Genomic DNA, 22434 nt, shown 5'->3' with positions numbered 1-22434 from the left:
AACAACAACATGTGGCCTGCTGGATCCTATGTGATTGTGAGGGTGTGATGTGACGTTGAGGCCTGGGATCAGGCCTTTGTCTTTCTGCTCTCAATGTGGCATATACACATATTTTGGTACCCCAGTAATTCTGCGTCACAATCCTATCTCTCTATTTCAGATGCTGAAATTGCCATCTCAGTGTTTGGTTCAGCTAACCTGTAAATCTGGCGCCACAATGCCCAGGCAGTTTCTAGAATGATGGGGAGGGAGGGGTGTTGTTGTTATTGCTGACTTGGTCTTTGTAAAGTAACTTGGTGTGCCAGGCCTATCTATTTCCAGATCCTGTATAAAACAACCTAGCTCCCAGACATCAAGGGGTCTGTCCTTAACACTTCCTTGAAAAGCCTTCGGGTCACATGACAAACGGGTCAGTGTTGAGCCAGAATGACGGCACAGTTTCACTGGAAGGAATGTGCCACCGTGTCTGCCACATGGGTAGCTTAATGTTATTTTAACTCTGTGTGCTCTGTAGAACGAAGCACCTGCCTGGGTTGCTAGGCTGTGATGATGATGATGATGTTGATGATAAGAGATGAGGAGGGTGGTAGACAGCTAAAGGATTTCACTGGAAGCATTAGGGACCAATAGGAAAGGCTGCTAGGTTTTTGAGTGTGTGTCGCATGGGGAGCAATGTTAACAGACAAACGTAAGCGTGCACACACACATACACACACACATGCACAGTGCTTAACTAGTAAATCGGGACGAGCCGGAACAGAAAGTGAGCACGAGAGAGGTACAATGATGTAGAATTGCATGAAATTAGTTTATGAAATACCAACATTTTCCTGGACCCTAGGCCACTATAAAGCTTTGCATGCATACCATCACATTTGTGTAACGACAGAGCCGTACAGTAGAGGCCCTTACAGGAGTTACACACGTGAGAAACATTTTTTGTGGCCTAGGTTCCGGGAAAATGTTGGCCTTTTATAAATGGATTTCATGCCGTTTCTACATCATCTTACATGACTTTAGACTTTGCCATAATGTGTTTAAGTCAACTGGGAAATCGGTCAAAAACGAGCTCAGACTACGGTGAATATTCGTTTTGAACGGTCATCCAACTCGGAATTCCATGTCGGGAACTCAGGCCTCTTTCTAGAGCTCCGACTTTCCGACCTGAAGATCACTGAGCCATGATTCAACCTTGTTTTTTTTCAGAATTCCCAGTTCTCTTGAAATCACCATAATACTGCACAAATGATGGAAATGACAGGCTACTTTGACACTGACAAACTGAGAATCTGCAATCAATAAAAATGACTTTGTCTTGAATTCATCAATCACCTAGGTGTGTGAAGACATACAGTAGGGCAAAAAAGTATTTAGTCAGCCATCAATTGTGCAAGTTCTCCCACTTAAAAATATGAGAGAGGCCTGTAATTTTCATCATAGGTACACTTCAACTATGACAGACAAAATGAGAAAAAAAATCCAGAAAATCACATTGTATGATTTTGAATGAATTTATTTGCAAATGGACCACAACATGGACCAAATGGATATTGACATTTAATCAACCCAGCACAAAGTATTTATGGATTGGCTGTATGATTCATAACAGGGTTTGTTTTCACATCACTGTTAGTTTTATAGGAGATTGGAGGGTTAGTACTGTGTAAATAGAGTATTCAGGCTAGATCAATGGCAATTCCACTGAGGGGTCAGACATATTAACCTCCATCCACTGACTGGGAAAGGGGGATACCTAGTCAGTTGTACAACTGAATGCATTTAACTGAAATGTGTCTTCCGCATTTAACCCAACCCCTCTGAACCATAGAGGTGCGGAGAGGTGCTTATTAATCTGGTTGGCCATCTGGGAGAAAATAATATATTTTAACCAAAAATATAATTCAGGGGCTATTTTAACCCTTCATCCATATATACACATAGATTTAAATCTGTTGGGCCATGTGCCAAGATTCATGCCATGATAAAGACTGTTCCATTTCAGGCCTACAGTTCTTAACTTAATCCGAAATCACCCAGCTATCAGACAAAGCCGTCTTTGCTCTCATGTGATAACAATTCCTCACACATTTCTCTCATGGTTATAATTTGTCATCTCCTGTGATGGATCACCCCCCATTAAGATGTTTTATGTTAAGTAGAGGATGATGATCGTACTGCTCTCTCTCTGTCTTCCACCCTGGGAACCATTCAAACCCCATTCACCCTCTTCCACTGAGCCTCTCTATACACCTACTTAAAGCCATTCGTTTTGCTGTGAGGAGAGGCCATCCTTCACTGTTGACTGTCTAAATGAACCTATACATTCCCATAGGCAATCAACTCCCATAATGAATATTAATATCTGCTGCTCACAACCACTGTGGTGAATTTGATGTCAAATGTTCCATGAAGAAAACGCTGTTCTACGACAATTAAGAATTTAGTGGCATTTTGGCTACTATTTCTTTGTTTAAAGCATCCACTTCCTTAATGGTTAATCATAATATAAACATAAAGATGGATTATGTGACCGATGAGATGGATTATACCTCATTCATTGTTTGGCTCTCCTGAGGAGAGATGAAGCAGCATGCTAGCTAGCTAACTAGGCTAGCTACTGTACTATACTGTACCACCTTGCTGATTGCAAAGAGCCAAGCACCTTCTTTATGGGATATGTACACTAAAGGGAAGACAGGACAATCTACACACATGGGTTTTGTTGCAGGCTTTTATTTATTTTTGCCGTTGACATAAACCACGACTTGTTTTATTGTCAATACCCGTGTCATGTTTGTCATTTATTATCTTGTCTTGTCCCTGTGCTTCCCATTCTATTCGTTTCCCTCTGCTGGTCTTATTTGGTTCTTTCCCTCCTTCTAGCCCTCTCTCTCCCCCTCCCTCTCTCACTCTCTCGCTCTCTCTTCTCTCTATCGTTCCGTTCCTGCTCCCAGCTGTTCCTATTCCCCTAATCATCATTTAGTCTTTCCACACCTGTTCCCGATCCTTTCCCCCTGATTAGACTCCCTATTTATTCCTTTGTGATCCGTTCCTGTTCCGTCGGTTCCTTGTTTTGTATTCCATGCTGTGATTGCGTTTCGCCCTGTCCTGTCGTGTTTTTTGCCGTGATTGTGTATCACCCTGTCCTGTCGTGTTTTGTGCCTTCTTCAGACGCTGCGTGTGAGCAGGTGTCTCAGTTGACTACGGCCTGCGCCTACCCGAAGCGACCTGCAGTCTGTGGCCGCTTCTCCAGTTGTTTTCCCCTCTACTAATCTAGAGGATTTCAGTTATTCGGTTTTGAACATTAATAAACTCTGTTTCTGTTAAGTCGCGTTTGGGTCCTCCTTCACCTGCATAACAGAAGGAACCGACCAAAGAATGGACCCAGCGACTTCTGACGCTCGTTACACTGCCGTCGAGATCCAAGGAGCCATGCTCGGCAGACACGAGCAGGAATTGTCCGCTGCTCGCCAGGCCGTGGAAAACCTGGCTGCTCAGGTTTCCGACCTCTCTGGACAGTTCCAGAGTCTACGTCTCGTGCCACCTGTTACTTCCTGGCCTGCCGAGTCTCCAGAACCTAGGGTTAATAACCCACCTTGCTACTCCGGGCAGCCCACTGAGTGCCGCTCCTTTCTCACGCAGTGTGAGATTGTGTTCTCTCTCCAACCCAACACATACTCTAGAGAGAGAGCTCGGGTTGCTTACGTCATCTCACTCCTCACTGGCCGGGCTCGAGAATGGGGCACAGCTATCTGGGAGGCAAGGGCTGTTTGCTCTAACGATTTCCAGAACTTTAAAGAGGAGATGATTCGGGTTTTTGACCGTTCAGTTTTTGGTGGGGAGGCTTCTAGGGCCCTGGCTTCCTTATGCCAAGGTGAACGGTCCATAACGGATTATTCCATTGAGTTTCGCACTCTTGCTGCCTCTAGTGAGTGGAACGAGCCGGCGCTGCTCGCTCGTTTTCTGGAGGGACTCCACGCTGTGGTTAAGGATGAGATTCTCTCCCGGGAGGTTCCTTCAGATGTGGACTCTTTGATTGCTCTCGCCATCCGCATAGAACGACGGGTAGATCTTCGTCACCGGGCTCGTGGAAGAGAGCTCGCATCAACGGTGTTTCCCTGCTCCGCATCGCAACCATCTCCCCCCTCTGGCTTTGAGACTGAGCCCATGCAGCTGGGAGGGATTCGCATCTCGAATAAGGAGAGGGAACGGAGGATCACCAACCGCCTGTGCCTCTATTGTGGAGTTGCTGGACATTTCGTTTATTCATGTCCAGTAAGAGGCCAGAGCCCATCAGTAAGCGGAGGGCTACTGGTGAGCGCTACTACTCAGGTCCCTTCATCTAGATCTTGTACTACTATGTCGGTCCATCTACGCTGGACCGGTTCGGGTGCTACATGCAGTGCCTTGATTGACTCTGGGGCTGAGGGTTGTTTCATGGACGAAGCATGGGTTCGGAAACATAACATTCCTTTCAGACCGTTAGACAAGCCTACGCCCATGTTTGCCTTAGATGGTAGTCATCTTCCCAGTATCAAATTTGAGACACTACCTTTAACTCTCACAGTATCTGGTAACCACAGTGAGACTATTTCTTTTTTGATTTTCCGTTCACCGTTTACACCTGTTGTTTTGGGTCATCCCTGGCTAGTATGTCATAATCCTTCTATTAATTGGTCTAGTAATTCTATCCTATCCTGGAACGTTTCTTGTCATGTGAAGTGTTTAATGTCTGCCATCCCTCCCGTTTCTTCTCTCCCTACTTCTCAGGAGGAACCTGGCGATTTGACAGGAGTGCCGGAGGAATATCATGATCTGCGCACGGTCTTCAGTCGGTCCCGAGCCAACTCCCTTCCTCCTCACCGGTCGTATGATTGTAGTATTGATCTCCTTCCAGGGACCACGCCTCCTCGAGGTAGACTATACTCTCTGTCGGCTCCCGAACGTAAGGCTCTCGAGGATTATTTGTCTGTGTCTCTTGACGCCGGTACCATAGTGCCTTCTTCTTCTCCGGCCGGGGCGGGGTTCTTTTTTGTTAAGAAGAAGGACGGTACTCTGCGCCCCTGCGTGGATTATCGAGGGCTGAATGACATAACGGTTAAGAATCGTTATCCGCTTCCCCTTATGTCATCAGCCTTCGAGATTCTGCAGGGAGCCAGGTGCTTTACTAGTTGGACCTTCGTAACGCTTACCATCTCGTGCGCATCAGAGAGGGGGACGAGTGGAAAACGGCGTTTAACACTCCGTTAGGGCATTTTGAGTACCGGGTTCTGCCGTTCGGTCTCGCCAATGCGCCAGCTGTTTTTCAGGCATTAGTTAATGATGTTCTGAGAGACATGCTGAACATTTTTGTTTTTGTCTATCTTGACGATATCCTGATTTTTTCTCCGTCATCGAGATTCATGTTCAGCACGTTCGACGTGTTCTACAGCGCCTTTTAGAGAATTGTCTCTACGTAAAGGCTGAGAAGTGCTCTTTTCATGTCTCCTCCGTTACTTTTCTCGGTTCCGTTATTTCCGCTGAAGGCATTCAGATGGATTCCGCTAAGGTCCAAGCTGTCAGTGATTGGCCCGTTCCAAGGTCACGTGTCGAGTTGCAGCGCTTTTTAGGTTTCGCTAATTTCTATCGGCGTTTCATTCGTATCGGTCAAGTTGCTGCCCCTCTCACAGCTCTTACTTCTGTCAAGACGTGTTTTAAGTGGTCCGGTTCCGCCCAGGGAGCTTTTGATCTTCTAAAAGAACGTTTTACGTCCGCTCCTATCCTCGTTACTCCTGACGTCACTAGACAATTCATTGTCGAGGTTGACGCTTCAGAGGTAGGCGTGGGAGCCATTCTATCCCAGCGCTTCCAGTCTGACGATAAGGTTCATCCGTGCGCTTATTTTTCTCATCGCCTGTCGCCATCTGAGCGCAACTATGATGTGGGTAACCGTGAACTGCTCGCCATCCGCTTAGCCCTAGGCGAATGGCGACAGTGGTTGGAGGGGGCGACCGTTCCTTTTGTCGTTTGGACAGACCATAAGAACCTTGAGTACATCCGTTCTGCCAAACGACTTAATGCCCGTCAAGCTCGTTGGGCGTTGTTTTTCGCTCGTTTCGAGTTTGTGATTTCTTACCGTCCGGGTAGCAAGAACACCAAGCCTGATGCCTTATCCCGTCTGTTTAGTTCTTCTGTGGCTTCTACTGATCCCGAGGGGATTCTTCCTTATGGGCGTGTTGTCGGGTTGACAGTCTGGGGAATTGAAAGACAGGTTAAGCAAGCACTCACGCACACTGCGTCGCGCGCGCTTGTCCTAGTAACCTCCTTTTCGTTCCTGTTTCCACTCGTCTGGCTGTTCTTCAGTGGGCTCACTCTGCCAAGTTAGCTGGTCATCCCGGTGTTCGAGGCACTCTTGCGTCTATTCGCCAGCGCTTTTGGTGGCCGACTCAGGAGCGTGACACGCGCCGTTTCGTGGCTGCGTGTTCAGACTGCGCGCAGAAGAAGTCTGGTAATTTTTTTTTCTGCTTCTGCTCCTGGTCTTGCTGGGTCTCAGTCTGTTCCCTGCCATCGCATCTCTCCTGTTCTTGTCCCTGCCCTTGCTGTGTCTCAGTCTGTCCCTAGTTCTCATTTTTTTTTTAGAGTAGTACCCTAGTTTCCCTTTTTATCGTTTTTCGTTACGGTCCTGAGGAGAGGAGTTGGGTTCTTTCTCGGGACGTGCTGGACCGTTTGATCTATGATTTCCTCCGTTGCCGCCAGTGTTCCTCCTCGAGAGCGCCAGGAGGCGCTCGGTGAGTGGGGGGGTACTGTCATGTTTGTCATTTATTATCTTGTCTTGTCCCTGTGCTTCCCATTCTATTCGTTTCCCTCTGCTGGTCTTATTTGGTTCTTTCCCTCCTTCTAGCCCTCTCTCTCCCCTCCCTCTCTCACTCTCTCGCTCTCTCTTCTCTCTATCGTTCCGTTCCTGCTCCCAGCTGTTCCTATTCCCCTAATCATCATTTAGTCTTTCCACACCTGTTCCCGATCCTTTCCCCTGATTAGACTCCCTATTTATTCCTTTGTGATCCGTTCCTGTTCCGTCGGTTCCTTGTTTTGTATTCCATGCTGTGATTGCGTTTCGCCCTGTCCTGTCGTGTTTTTTGCCGTGATTGTGTATCACCCTGTCCTGTCGTGTTTTGTGCCTTCTTCAGACGCTGCGTGTGAGCAGGTGTCTCAGTTGACTACGGCCTGCGCCTAGCGACCTGCAGTCTGTGGCCGCTTCTCCAGTTGTTTTCCCCTCTACTAATCTAGAGGATTTCAGTTATTCGGTTTTGAACATTAATAAACTCTGTTTCTGTTAAGTCGCGTTTGGGTCCTCCTTCACCTGCATAACAACCCGCACACTGTTTGGTCTGTTCTGTTGTTGTCTGTTGTCTGATTCACAGCAGTCCTGAAACTAATTGCCCCAGTGGGATGAATAAAGATGAATAAAGACTTGTTAATGATTCCTGTGTTCTGTGAACACTTGGGAATACACAGTAGTGGGCAGGTTTCTACTGTTTGCACCTTTTGAAATCCACTGGCTACGTGTGGTACCCCAAACTGTGACATATATTATTGTAATAGAGTATGTCTATTAATGTGACATATATTATTGTAATAGAGTATGTCTATTAATGTGACATATATTATTGTGATAGAGTATGTCTATTAATGTGACATATAATAGAGTATGTCTATTAATGTGACATATATTATTGTGATAGAGTATGTCTATTAATGTGACATATAATAGAGTATGTCTATTAAGGTGACATATATTATTGTGATAGAGTATGTCTATTAATGTGACATATATTATTGTAATAAAGTATGTCTATTAAGGTGACATATATTATTGTGATAGAGTATGTCTATTAATGTGACATATATTATTGTGATAAAGTATGTCTATTAATGTGACATATAATAGAGTATGTCTATTAATGTGATGTATATTATTGTGATAGAGTATGTCTATTAATGTGACTTATATTATTGTAATAAAGTATGTCTATTAATGTGACTTATATTATTGTAATAGGGTATGTCTATTAATGTGACTTATATTATTGTAATAAAGTATGTCTATTAATGTGATGTATATTATTGTGATAGAGTATGTCTATTAATGTGATGTATATTATTGTGATAGAGTATGTCTATTAATGTGATGTATATTATTGTGATAGAGTATGTCTATTAATGTGATGTATATTATTGTGATAGAGTATGTCTATTAATGTGACTTATATTATTGTAATAAAGTATGTCTATTAATGTGACTTATATTATTGTAATAAAGTATGTCTATTAATGTGACTTATATTATTGTAATAAAGTATGTCTATTAATGTGACTTATATTATTGTAATAAAGTATGTCTATTAATGTGACATATAATAGAGTATGTCTATTCATGTGATGTATATTATTGTGATAGAGTATGTCTATTAATGTGACTTATATTATTGTAATAAAGTATGTCTATTAATGTGACTTATATTATTGTAATAAAGTATGTCTATTAATGTGATGTATATTATTGTAATAAAGTATGTCTATTAATGTGATGTATATTATTGTGATAGAGTATGTCTATTAATGTGATGTATATTATTGTGATAGAGTATGTCTATTAATGTGATGTATATTATTGTGATAGAGTATGTCTATTAATGTGATGTATATTATTGTGATAGAGTATGTCTATTAATGTGACTTATATTATTGTAATAAAGTATGTCTATGAATGTGATGTATATTATTGTGATAGAGTATGTCTATTAATGTGATGTATATTATTGTGATAGAGTATGTCTATTAATGTGACTTATATTATTGTGATAGAGTATGCCTATTAATGTGACATATAATAGAGTATGTCTATTAATGTGATGTATATTATTGTGATAGAGTATGTCTATTAATGTGACTTATATTATTGTAATAAAGTATGTCTATTAATGTGACATATATTATTGTGATAGAGTATGCCTATTAATGTGACATATATTATTGTAATAGAGTATGTCTATTAATGTGACATATATTATTGTAATAAAGTATGTCTATTAACGTGACATGTAATAGAGTATGCCTATTAATGTGACATATATTATTGTGATAAAGTATGTCTATTAATGTGACATATTATTGTAATAAAGTATGTCTATTAATGTGACTTATATTATTGTAATAGGGTATGTCTATTAATGTGACATATATTATTGTAATAAAGTATGTCTATTCATGTGACTTATATTATTGTAATAAAGTATGTCTATTAATGTGACGTTTTCTTCCCTTTCTCTCTCTTTCACAGTCCCATAGAATCCTGTCAGAATTTCTACAAAGATTTCACGTTACAGATCGACATGTTCTTCAATGTCTTCTTCCTCCTCTACTTTGGGCTGCGGGTATGTACTAAAGCCCTATTAAAACACACACACACACACACACACACACACACACACACACACACACACACACACACACACACACACACACACACACACACACACACACACACACACACACACACACACACACACACACACACACACACACACACACCTACCTCTCTCTAAAGGCAGGAGATCTATTGTCATAATACTGACTTGGTGTTCTCCCAAAGCCAGCGTTCCATTGGAGAAAAAGCCTGCCTGAAACCCTCAATGAATAAATCAAGTCCTAAGCTGCTTATGGCAGTCACGACTCCACATGAATCACATCACTGACTAAGATCTATTCACAAACAACATGCTGTATGTCAGGGGACGATGCTGGGAAACTGATCAAGCGGTTGGCCCTAGCCTGATCGTTATGTTTTATAGAACTGAACTGTTCTAGTGGCAACTTTAGTTCAGTATGTTAGAGTCCAAGGTACTCTTTAGATACAGTATGTGAAATTAAAATGCATGTATTATGTTGCTATATTGATAAGGTTAAAAATAAAACATGAACTCTATATAATACGAGGATTAGATAGACTTGCCATTTTTTTCATAGTCGTGATCTTTATAAGATGATAATAGCGCATTACAAAGCGGTCATACATGCTCATGATAACCGTTTTAATGCATTATAATTGCATCATAAGTCATTGTACTGTGAACTGAGGCAAGATATAGAAGCAAGAATTCATGTTGGTAACAAATTTAACCTGCAGCATGGACTTAAATGAAAGTTTTACCAACATGAATTGTTACGTCTATGTCTCCCCTCAGTTCATTGTAAACAAAGATAAGTCTTATGATACATTATAACTGCATCAATTAGGGTTGTCACAATACCAGTATTGCGATACTATGAAGTAAGCAAGGAAAGAAAACATAAAGCAGAGTTTATTTATTGAAGAGTCCTAATGTCACATGCGACATAAAGTAGCTTTTTAAAGGACCTTAGAGTGTCGTCTTCTTTGTGTTTTCCAGGCTTTAAGTGAGGTGTTACCGTTCTATTTCTTCTTCAGTTCATAGCTGCCAATGATAAGCTGTGGTTCTGGCTGGAGGTCAACTCAGTGGTGGACTTCTTCACTGTTCCTCCTGTCTTCGTATCGGTCTACTTGAATAGGAGCTGGCTGGGTAAGAATGGACCTTCTTCACTCTCCCTCTCTCTATATTTCTCTCCACCTCTCTACAATGACTCAGTGACTTAGAGCAGTGTGACAGAAGTCTTTCTGTGGTGAAGTATTGTACCTGAAATATGATGAATATGGTGTCATGACTAGAGGTCGACCGATTATGATTTTTCAACGTCGATACCGATTATTGGAGGACCCCCCCCCCCCCAAAACCGTCGCTACCGATTAATCGGCCGATTATTTAAAAAAAATAATGACAATTACAACAATACTGAATGAACACTAATTTTAACTTAATATAATACATCAATAAAATCAAATAAATAATGAAACATGTTCAATTTGGTTTAAATAATGCAAAAACAAAGTGTTGGAGAAGAAAGTAAAAGTGCAATATGTGCTATGTAAGAAAGCTAACATTTAAGCTCCTTGCTCAGAACATGGGAACATATGAAAGCTGGTGGTTCCTTTTAACATGAGTCTTCAATATTCCCAGGTAAGAAGTTTTAGGTTGTAGTTATTATAGGAATTATAGGACTATTTCTCTCTATACCATTTGTATTTCATATACCTTTGACTATTGGAAGTTCTTATAGGCACTTTAGTATTACCAGTATAACAGTATAGCTTCCGTCCCTCTCCTTGCCGCTACCTGGGTTCGTACCAGGAACACATCAACAACAGCCACCCTCGAAGCAGCGTTACCCATGCAGAGCAAGGGGAACAACTACTTCAAGTCTCAGAGCGAGTGACGTTTGAAATGCTATTAGCGTGCACCCCGCTAACTAGCTAGCCATTTCACATCGGTTACACCAGCCTAATCTCGGGAGTTGATAGGCTTGAAGTCATAAACAGCTCAATGCTTGAAGCATTGCGAAGAGCTGCTGGCAAAACCCACGAAAGTGCTGTTTGAATGAATGCTTACGAGCCTGCTGGTGCCTACCATCACTCAGTCAGACTGCTCTATCAAATCATAGACTTAATTATAGCATAAAACACACAGAAATACGAGCCTTAGGTCATTAACATGGTCAAATCCGGAAACTATTATTTCCAAAACAAAACTTTATTCTTTCAGTGAAATATGGAACCGTTCCGTATTTTATCTAACGGATGGCATCCCTGAGTCTAAATATTCCTGTTACATTGCACAACCTTCAATGTTATGTCATAATTACGTAAATTTCTGGCAAATTAGTTCGCAATGAGCCAGGCGGCCCAAAATGTTGCATATATCCTGACTCTGCGTGCAATGAACGCAAGAGAAGTGACACAATTTCACCTGGTTAATATTGCCTGCTAACATTTCTTTTAGCATTAATATGCAGGTTTAAAAATATATACTTCTGTGTATTGATTTTAAGAAAGGCATTGATGTTTATGGTTAGGTACACGTTGGAGCAACGACAGTCCTTTTTCGATTTATTGTTTTTTATAAGATAAGTTTAATCCTATCTAGCAACTTACCTTGGCTTCTTACTGCATTCGCGTAACAGGCAGGCTCCTCGTGAGGCAGGTGGTTAGAGCGTTGGACTAGTTAACCGTAAGGTTGCAAGATTGAATCCCTGAGCTGACACAGTAAAAATCTGTCGTTCTACCCCTGAACAAGGCAGTTAACCCACCTTTCCTAGGCCGTCATTGAAAATAAGAATGTGTTCTTAACTGACTTGCCTCGTTAAATAAAGTTGTAAAAAAAAAAAATCATAAAAATCAGCCTCCAAAAATCGGCCCTAATTAATCGGCCATTCTGATTGGACCTTCTCTGTGCAGTGCCCTCCACATTTAACAATAGGTGCAGCCTGGGAAACATACAATGGTCTGGATTGTGTCATGGCTTATTTTTCTCAGTAGGCTATGCAGTAGTAGCGTGGTGATGCTATTGTTAGCGTTATCTAGCTGTAGAATGATGAAAAAGGTTGATATGGTGGTCTATGACAGACTGGATTTAATAATTAGCCATTCTCTGCATTGCCACTAATTAAATCTGTAGTCAGATGTAAAAAAAAGACCAGCCAACAGTGAACGTTCCTGTGTCATCAGGGAAGGTTACAATGGAGTAGCAATTTGTTAAAAATTTTGGTGAAGTTGGCAATTTTATTCAGAAATATTTGGAGAAAAAATCATTGTTTTGAGAAATAAATAAGAAGTTGCAATTTTTACTTTCTGAGAAGGTCCCTACTAACATTCTTGGAATGCAGAAGTAACCAGATTGTTTACTGGGAGGAGGCTCTCCTCGGCGGTGAATCCTGAATCCTACTATCTGGGTCTAACCAGCCCCCTATTTCTGGAGGTATTTGAAAAGGCAACTGGGAGGAAAGCCATTGTTTTGAGATGGCCTAGATTTCCCTTTACTCACCATGAATATGCATTCATAAATTATGTATTTATTTATCTATCATCTATTCATACTGGGGAAGCCAGTAAGATGAAAAAATATATAATTTTACCACTGAGAATGTGTCAGATAGCACAGAAGAATACACCCTGGAAAAGCCCACTCGCGTCACACTGTGTTTGTGTTTGCATAGAGGCCGAATGACGCTTTCTGTGCGTCAGATAGTGTATTTTAGGGTCATCTGATTTTATACGGTCCCACACACACACCACGTGTGAAATGGAATGTGTGTTTGCACTAGTGTGTATTGCATGTGTGTTTATTGCTGTGTGTTTTAAGGGTGTGTTACTGTTACATGCCTCGGACTGAGAAGTAGTCAGCAGATAATTGACCTGAATTAACAGGGTGGTATGAGATGGAGAAAAGTTAGTAGGGTTCAGTATTAGGCATACTCCAAGTTTCTGAAACTTTTTTTATTTAGGCAAAATCAATTATACATTACAACTGCATTCTAGTATTAAGTCTTTTCACATTCCATTTTGTGTATCAAAAATTAAGGTCTCAAGTCCCAGTCCCCCCCAAAAGTCTCCATACATCTAACGTAAACTCACCCCATTCCGTACAAATGTGCGTAACCGCGACATTCAAACGAGGCTACAAAGAAAACTAATGGGACTGTAGCGACTGTGTTGACGTCAAAATCAGGGGTGTGAACTAGGTTTCTATTCAAGCGTTGATCGACATGGTAATGGCTCTATAGTATTGGAGAAAAGTCATGTCGTAACGTACAGCAACGCACGAAGCAACTATTTATGTCTTACAATCTCTCTCCACCAGGTGTAGCACTTCTCTCATCCTTTACAAACAAGAAATGGACAGTGACGGGGGTATTGGGGGGATACCTAGTCATTTTTTGTCATCATTGCATGCGATCATCATTCTCAAAGCCGCTGTTTACTTCTAAGATCACTTAAGCACTGCCCTAAAACCCAGATTCAAATTCGACACAAACCTTCAAATAGGTATGTAATGACACATTATTAACTCACATTATTAACTCATTAACTCTTTATAGTGTTTTATTTACATTTTAGAGGCGATAAGGTGATAAGTTGGACAGATCTAGTAAAAAAAGCAATTTTACCAACCGACATCTCTCCTTCTCACTATCACGCATTAGTTTTGCTTCCCCACCTGCCATTTTTTTAAATACCCGACGGGGCTCATTGCCTGCTTGAATTATGCAGAAACGGGCAGTGTTTAGGTCATGTAATTGATTCTGTTGGAAAGGGGAGAAATTGTGCTTTACAATGGTATTGACATTACAGTTGATCTGGAAGTATTACATTTTTGGGGCGCTAAAATAAGGGCAATTGTACGGACCACGGCGATGTACAAGTTTACGTGAGTTTACGTTACGCATTTACCTTTCACCTCTTGCTATAGCTAAATTAATAGTGCATTTCATCTGAGGCTATTCAATCGGTAGTATTTAGCATCTAGCAATAAAAGCTATTTGGCATGTAAAACCATCAAATTGTACCATAAGAGGCTACATTACATTATACCTAGCTCACTGTACTAGCAGTGTCAATTTCCATAAAGCTACAAATGACTGCAGGCTGTGCTAAACAATGCTACAACAATTAAATTCTAAACCATCAACATATGAGCTAACAAGCTGAAACACAATAGCCTCGAGCTAACTAGCGCAAAGCTAAATTTGGTTAGCATAATGCTAGTAAACTGTTCAATGCTATTTTCTTACAAATAAACACTTAACATATTTTATAGCACATTGCATATTTACATATATTTCCTGAAGTAAACTGAGCCTTTGTTCATTGGAAATAAAACAAATATGAGCTAAAAACCTTGTTGAAAAAGTCGTATTCCCTTTTCTTACGTATAACCATTAGCAACCTAGCAAACGCCCATTACTTATAATTTTTTTAAATACCAACCAGTTTTTCACTCAGTTAAATTTCCTTCAATTGCCTTCAAACATTACCAAACTCATGGACTATGTAGTTAACCATGTTATCTCAATATTTCATGAGTCATATTGCACTTTTGCGCATTACATACCTGAATTAACAGAGTGGAATGATGAGATGGAGATAAGATAGTTCAGTATTAGGCATTTCCTAAGATTGAAGAAGCATCATCCAAGACCTAACGATCCCACTAACGCATCACAGCTGACATCACAGCTCCCCCTAGCGGCAACCATTATATACATTACTTTCAATGCAAATACAGGACCTGGGAGGCCTACAAAATTATACAAGGGATGGCTCCATAAAATAACAAACTAAATAAAACATTTAAAAAATGACCATGAATATTTGTGTATGTCACATTACATAGCAACAGATATTACTGTCCCAGCGATCCATTGACTGGGTCCACACTACAATATACTGTGCCATAATGTGTGTGTGTGTGTGTGTGTGTGTGTGTGTGTGTGTGTGTGTGTGTGTGTGTGTGTGTGTGTGTGTGTGTGTGTGTGTGTGTGTGTGTGTGTGTGTGTGTGTGTGTGTGTGTGTGCGTGTGCGTGTGTGATTGGCCTACACTGTGCTATTGTGCCATAACACATAGGCCGAACTCTACATTATCAACTGGTTGATATCACAGGGGGTACTATTAGCTGGGGACAGGGTATTAGGCAGGGTACTACCCATCTTCCAAAAACATCTGTAACAGTATCTTAAATAATCCTTCTCCTCACCACAACCCCCCCCCCCCAAAAAAAAACAACAACATGTTAACCACCACTTGCACTTGAACCCCCCTTCTAGTTCTGATCCTACTGATAGCTGCATTACTGAAGAAAAATGTACTTTCTATGCCTGTGATATGAGGTTGTCCCACCTAGCCGTCTTAAGATGAATATACCAACTGTAAGTCGCTCTGGATAAAGAGTGTCTGCTAAATAACTAAAATGACAATGTAAATGTATTCGGCCAGGTTATTATTAGGATGAGCTGGTACTGGACACAAATCAGAGGTTTCCAGGAAATAAGAAACTTATTATATTATTATAGCAACATGACAATGATTGACGACAGGACAGAATCCAATGACTGTATAGATAGAAAGTCTAATGATAGATCTGGTACTGTAGAGGTGTTATCAGGTAGATGTTACATCAGACTCTAGATCCAACATGCATGAATAATCTGTCCAGTGGTTGGTGACTGAGTGACATGTATAATGTCCTCACATGTCCCCCATGTCCATCTCTATTGAGTTGAGATCCAGTGGCAAGGTAAGTTGACAGAATTGTAATGGCTTCACTGTAATCAATAGAGATGGATCCATAATCAGTGATTTGTCTTTGTCTTGACGTCCATAAAGACGATTTCCATCTCACTAATTCTGTTTTGTCGTCTGTTTGAGAGGCAAACAATGACGGTGTTAACAGTTTTACATCAATCCCTGTGGACTCATTCATTTTTCTCTCTCTGTGTGACTAAAAGCTATGACACACACACACACACACACACACACACACACACACACACACACACACACACACACACACACACACACACACACACACACACACACACACACACACACACACACACACACACACACACACACACACACACACACACACACACACACACACACACACTACCAGTTGTTCTCATGGAACTGCCTGAGAAGCTTCCAGTGGTTTTCTTTAACAAGAGAACCACTGGACTCCATTACAGAAAATAAAATGAAAAGAGGTTCTGCACTGCAGTAACATTTGACATTTTAGTCATTTAGCAGACACTCCTATCCAGACCGACTTACAGTAGTGAGTGCTTAAATGTTAATTATTTTCACACTGGTACCCGTGGGAATCAAACCCACAACGCTGGTGTTGCTCTACCAACTGAGCCACAGGAGACAGTTCTCTATCTATCCTACTCTATGTATTTCTCATTTCACAGTAATGTTCATTCCCATTTTGCAATTTGGCTGTTAATTAAGAGGGTAGAGAAAACGTGTGGCTAATGTAAAAAGGACATGCAGTGTTCCTCCTGGAAATAAGACACCATCTTCTTAAATTACTTGAAGTGGGTGTCCCTCCCATGAGAGAGAGGGCCATAGCCAGGCTAGTGGTGTTGATTAGCTGTAGTGGTGGCTGGTGGCACTTTAAATGGGGAGGACTGGCTCATAGTAATGATTGGAACGGAATTATTGGAATGGTCTCAAACACATCCATTCATTATTTGTGAACTGTCTTCCCCTCACCAGCCTCCTCTGATTAGTGCTTTGAAAGATGCTAGCTTGCTGTTAGCACCAGAGCCCCAACCCTTCCACCCCATCTACACAAGTCATTTCAGTCCTACTAGGGCTTCACTCTAGAAAGAACAGAGCTTGCGGAGGATGGTAAGGCAGCTTTGGAATGATAGTGTAGGGTCCTGTGGAAAAACAGGAGTAACTACATGTATAAAGACCTTATAATACGATGCAAGGGTAAAAAGAAATACATGCAAATGCCCTCATAGAAGAAGATATAAGCAGTGTTGTAAAAGCTCAACCTCGATTTTAAAATTAAAGCCATATGACATAATATCCCATATTACTTCCACACACAGACTACTGGAGCCAATGTACCATCCATATCTCGCCAAATGACATATCCTCATCACTACTGCGCTCTGTTGGTGATGTTAGTGTACTGTCTGTTTTGATCTCTGAAGCCTTGTGCTCTGCTTACTGACTCTAGTAAAGTATCTGTGTGTGCATTCCCCTTAGTCCTCTAGTGTGTGTGTGTGTGTGCGGGGGGGGCTATAATCCTTACTGGCTGGACAGGGTATTATCCATGTTGTAACATGGTCATCCCTAGGCTGCTGATTGATAAAAGGCTCCAGTGTGTGTTTCTACTGTCAGTCACGTGACAGAGGGGAGGGGGCTTGGCAGTGCACATACCCACAGATTTGGATTATGTTACATGCAGTGTTGTTGCATGTGTAGCAGATGCGGGCTATTTAGCATATGCTAGTAGCCATCATGCAGTGTTGTCACCTGCCCAACAAGAACCAATGGCCTTGGTAGGGAAACCGTTAGCTTCGGGAATACTTAGTGTTGACATGAGTTCGGATTCGATGTGGCTCCTCCAACTACCCAGAGCGATTTGTTTACTCCTGTCCTCTTTCTGTACCTCTTCAGTAGTACAGATGGCTCTATTGCTCTGAAATGAAGTCAATACAAATCAAATCAAGTTGTATTTGTAAGGTGTCGACCTTACAGTGAAATGTTTACTTACAAGCCCTTAACCAACAATGCAGTTCAAGAAATAGAGTTAAGAAAATATTTACTAAATAAACTAAAGTAATTTAAAATAAAAAGTAACACAATAAAATAACAATAACAAGGCTATATACAGGGGGTACCGGTACCGAGTCAATGTGCCGGTGTACAGGTTAGTTGAGGTCATTTGTACATGTAGGTAGGGGTAAAGTAACTATGCATAGATACTAAACAGCGAGTAACAACAGTGTAAAAACAAGGGGGGGGGTGTCAATGTAAATAGTCTGGGTGGCCATTTGATTCATTGTTCAGCAGTCTTGTGGCTTAGGGATAGAAGCTGTTAAGGAGCCTTTTGGACCAAGACTTGGCGCTCCGGTACCACTTCAGAAACTTGTCCCGAAGCCATTCCTGCATTGTCGGGTTGGAAGGTGATCCATCGCCCCAGTCTGAGGTCTTGAGCACTCTGGGGCAGGTTTCCATCAAGGATCTCTACTGTACTTTGCTCAGTTATCTTTGCCTTGATCCTGACTTGTCTCCCAGTTCCTGCCCCTGAAAAACATCCCCACAGCATGATGATGCCATCACCATGCTTCACCGTAAGCATGGAGGCAGGTTTCCTCCAGACGTGGGGCTTGGCATTCAGGCCAATGAGTTCAATCTTGGTTTCATCAGACCGAAGAATCTTGTTTCTCATGGTCTGTTAGTCTTTAGGTGCCTTTTGGCAAACTCTAAGCCGGCTGTCATGTGCCTTTTACTGAGGAGTGACTTCCGTCTGGTCACTCTACCATAAAGACCTGATTGGTGGAGGGCTGCAGAGATGGTTGTCCTTCTGGAAGGTTTTCCCATCTCCACAGAGGAACTCTAGAGTGACCATTAGGTTCTTGGTCACCTCCTTGACCAAGGACCTTCTCCCCTGATTGCTCAATTTGTCTGGACAGCCAGCTCTAAGAAGAGTCTTGGTGGTTCCAACCTTCTATTTAAGAACGATGGAAGCCACTGTGTACTTGGGGACCTTCAATGCTGTAAACATTTTTCAGTATCCTTCCCCAGATCTGTACCTCGACACAATCCTGTCTTGGAGCTCTACGGACAATTCTTTCAACCTCATGGCTTGGGTTTTGCTCTGACATGCAGTGTCAACTGTGGGACCTTATATACACAGGTGTGTGCCTTTCCAAATCATGTTGAATCAATTGAATTTACCACAGGTGGACTCCAATCAAGTTGTAGAAACACCTCAAGGATGATCAATGGAAACAGGATGCACCTGAGCTCAATTTCGAGTCTCATAGCAAAGGGTCTGAATATGTATGTAAATAAGATATCTGTTTTTTATTTGCATATGTTATGTACACCTCTTGCAGGAGGGAACGCAACGCCCTGCTACACTCAACTCCTCGTGGAGTGAAAGAGGTATGTGATTGTAGGTGCTGGTAAAGATGACAGAGGCAGAGAATATTACCGTTTACTGGGATTTTATTTTCTTAACACAGCAATGTGGGGGAAAGGGGCTGAACGGAACCAAAGCAAAGAAAGTTTAAGTTTAAGAGCCCCCTCCTACCTTACTTGCCTACCCACTACGTACGCAACCTGGTGCGCTAACCAAAATACAGGGGTTGGTCCGCCCAGGTCTTACCTAGTTTCCATAGACAGAGGACATACAACGGGTATATGTATGCCCACAGGCCTCTTGCCTAAGCACTACAAGGTGCCTTCCCCTTCCCCCCTGGGAACAAATGAAACAGAATAATACAAACTTAAAGTGAACAATTTCAATAATCACAAACACAGTGTCCTTTGTCATACACATACCTCAGAAGTAGCAGCTACAAAATACATAACAAAAACTGTCCCTGAACAACAACCAACACAGGACAACTCTTTCCTAATAAAGGAACACTGGCTTTTAAAGCTGCCGAAGGAGTTGGTAATTGTAGACAGCTGTATCCCCTGACGAGAGGGCGGGTCAAAGCTGCAATCTGCAATGGGCCCGACCAATCAGCTGCTTAGGGGAATCCAGGAAGCCATTTCCTGAAACATATACAAACACATACAAACCCAAAAAAACACAGAAACTGAGGAATGTAACAGCATACATTACTAAAAACCTGTTTTCGCTTTGTCATTATGGGGTATTTTGTGTAGATTGCTGAGGATATTTTGGTATTTAATCCATTTTAAAATAAGGCTGTAACATAACAAAATGTTGAAAATGTCAAGGGGTCTGAATACTTTCCAAATGCACTGTATTGATGAAGCCGTTGACTGAGGTGGTATACTCCTCATTGCCATTGGATGAATTCCGTAACATATTCCAGTCTGTGCTAGCAAAACAGTCCTGTAGCTTAGCATCCGCATCATCTGACCACTTCTGTATTGAGAGAGTCACTGGTACTTCCTGCTTTAGTTTTTGCTTGTAAGTAGGAATCAGGAGGATATAATTATTGTCAGATTTGCCAAATGGAGGGCGAGGGAGAGCTTTGTATGCTTTAAACAGATGGTAGAGGCTGGTTACCCACTCGGCGACGAATTCTAATAAGGCACCCCGATCTCCACCCACTGTATTTCCGTTTTTTCTTCACACGAATAAGGGGGATTTGGGCCTGGTCTCAGAGAAGCAGTATGTCCTTCGCTTTGGACTCTTTGCCCAGTTCGAGGTGAGTAATCGCTGTTCTGATATCCAGAAACTATTTTCAGTCATCAGAGATGGTAGCAGAAACATTATGTACTAAATAAGTTAGGTTAGGAGCTGTTAGGTTAGGAGCCGTCCCCTCCGGCGCCATTATTATCCACAAACCTCCATTCCGCTTTATCCCAGTGTACTATAGATACTGTCCACCCATCTGATATCTGCTAGTGACAGCACGGCACTTGTGATTAAATACAGATTATTACTTCACCTCTCGCTCTAAATCCCTGGATTGCTTCAGGCAGTTTTAAAAACGCCTCACCTCTGAACACTGCACCTTATTGGTGGTTGAAAATCCACATGACTCTCTGTAGGTACAACAAAGAGGCCAAAATGAAATCTGTTTGGGCTGTTCAGATTATTAACACAATGACAATACAGGGATAGAGCCTCTATTGTATCACAGTTCATATCAGACCAGGATACAATTTGTACTAGACAGGTACAGAGTCTTGGTGTCTGTTTACCTGACTGTCACTCAGTCTGTCTGGTGTTCTCTTAAGCATGCATAGTGCTTGATTCTGGACCTTTTAGTCAGGTTTTTCTATACACGCGTTTCTGGTGGAAACGGACCTTTTGGAACCTCGGCGAAGGTTATTCACCGGCGCTAGGGTTGTACCTTGTCTTAGCTTTGGGAGTGTTTTGTTTTATCTCTTTCATTCTACCTGGAAAAACTCAACTTGTCTATCTTCCAAAGAAGAACAATAATCTTTTTGAATCCATTGCCTTCTTCAAGAACTTCGTCTTCATCTCTTTCTTTGAGACACTCTTGAACCAACAGTGTTGGACCTTAGAACTGAAGAACTACAGCTTGGTCCCGCTTTACAGAAAGACAAGGACCCTAAACAGAAACTACCTGACATACTACAATAGATAACTAAGTATCTGTGATCGGAAGCGATGATCCCTACTAAGCTTCTGATGTACCGGGGTCCACGCGGTTGCGCCCCTCGCTCCGAGGCTCGTGGAGACACATTCAGGCGTAGGAAATCGTGTGGAGAGTTGTTTCAGAAAGGGTACAGGGTGAGGTTGGGGCCGCATGGGATGGCTATGGAGAAGGAGAGGCAGAAGAGACCATATCTTGGTCTCTGGACCTCTCTGAGCTTTCTCTGCAAATGGGGTAAGAATAAAGATCTAGTGCCATAGTTACTCTGTAGGGTAAGAATAATGATCTAGTGCCATAGTTACTCTGTGGGGTAAGAATAAAGATCTAGTGCCATAGTTACTCTGTAGGGTAAGAATAATGATCTAGTGCCATAGTTACTCTGTAGGGTAAGAATAAAGATCTAGTGCCATAGTTACTCTGTAGGGTAAGAATAATGATCTAGTGCCATAGTTACTCTGTAAGGTAAGAATAATGATCTAGTGCCATAGTTACTCTGTAGGGTAAGAATAATGATCTAGTGCCATAGTTACTCTGTAGGGTAAGAATAATGATCTAGTGCCATAGTTACTCTGTAGGGTAAGAATAATGATCTAGTGACATAGTTACTCTGTAGGGTAAGAATAAAGATCTAGTGCCATAGTTACTCTGTAGGGTAAGAATAATGATCTAGTGCCATAGTTACTCTGTAGGGTAAG

The 22434-nt window shown here is 41.7% G+C and overlaps 1 protein-coding gene across 14 annotated transcripts in view; it reads left to right on the top strand.

The window, feature by feature from the left end:
• LOC124038361 (calcium-activated potassium channel subunit alpha-1) overlaps nt 1-22434 on the top strand; it is a 201661-nt gene that overhangs the window by 86144 nt on the left and 93083 nt on the right. For all 14 annotated transcript variants that reach the window (XM_046354162.1, XM_046354157.1, XM_046354151.1 and 11 more), the window contains exons 3-4: nt 9320-9413; nt 10466-10577. In XM_046354162.1, coding sequence (XP_046210118.1) covers nt 9320-9413; nt 10466-10577 — 206 coding nt within the window. The remainder of the gene's footprint in view (nt 1-9319; nt 9414-10465; nt 10578-22434) is intronic.

Source organism: Oncorhynchus gorbuscha, linkage group LG06 (assembly GCF_021184085.1).
Source record: "Oncorhynchus gorbuscha isolate QuinsamMale2020 ecotype Even-year linkage group LG06, OgorEven_v1.0, whole genome shotgun sequence".
NCBI lineage: Eukaryota > Metazoa > Chordata > Actinopteri > Salmoniformes > Salmonidae > Oncorhynchus > Oncorhynchus gorbuscha.
This window is presented reverse-complemented; position numbering and strand designations above follow the sequence as displayed.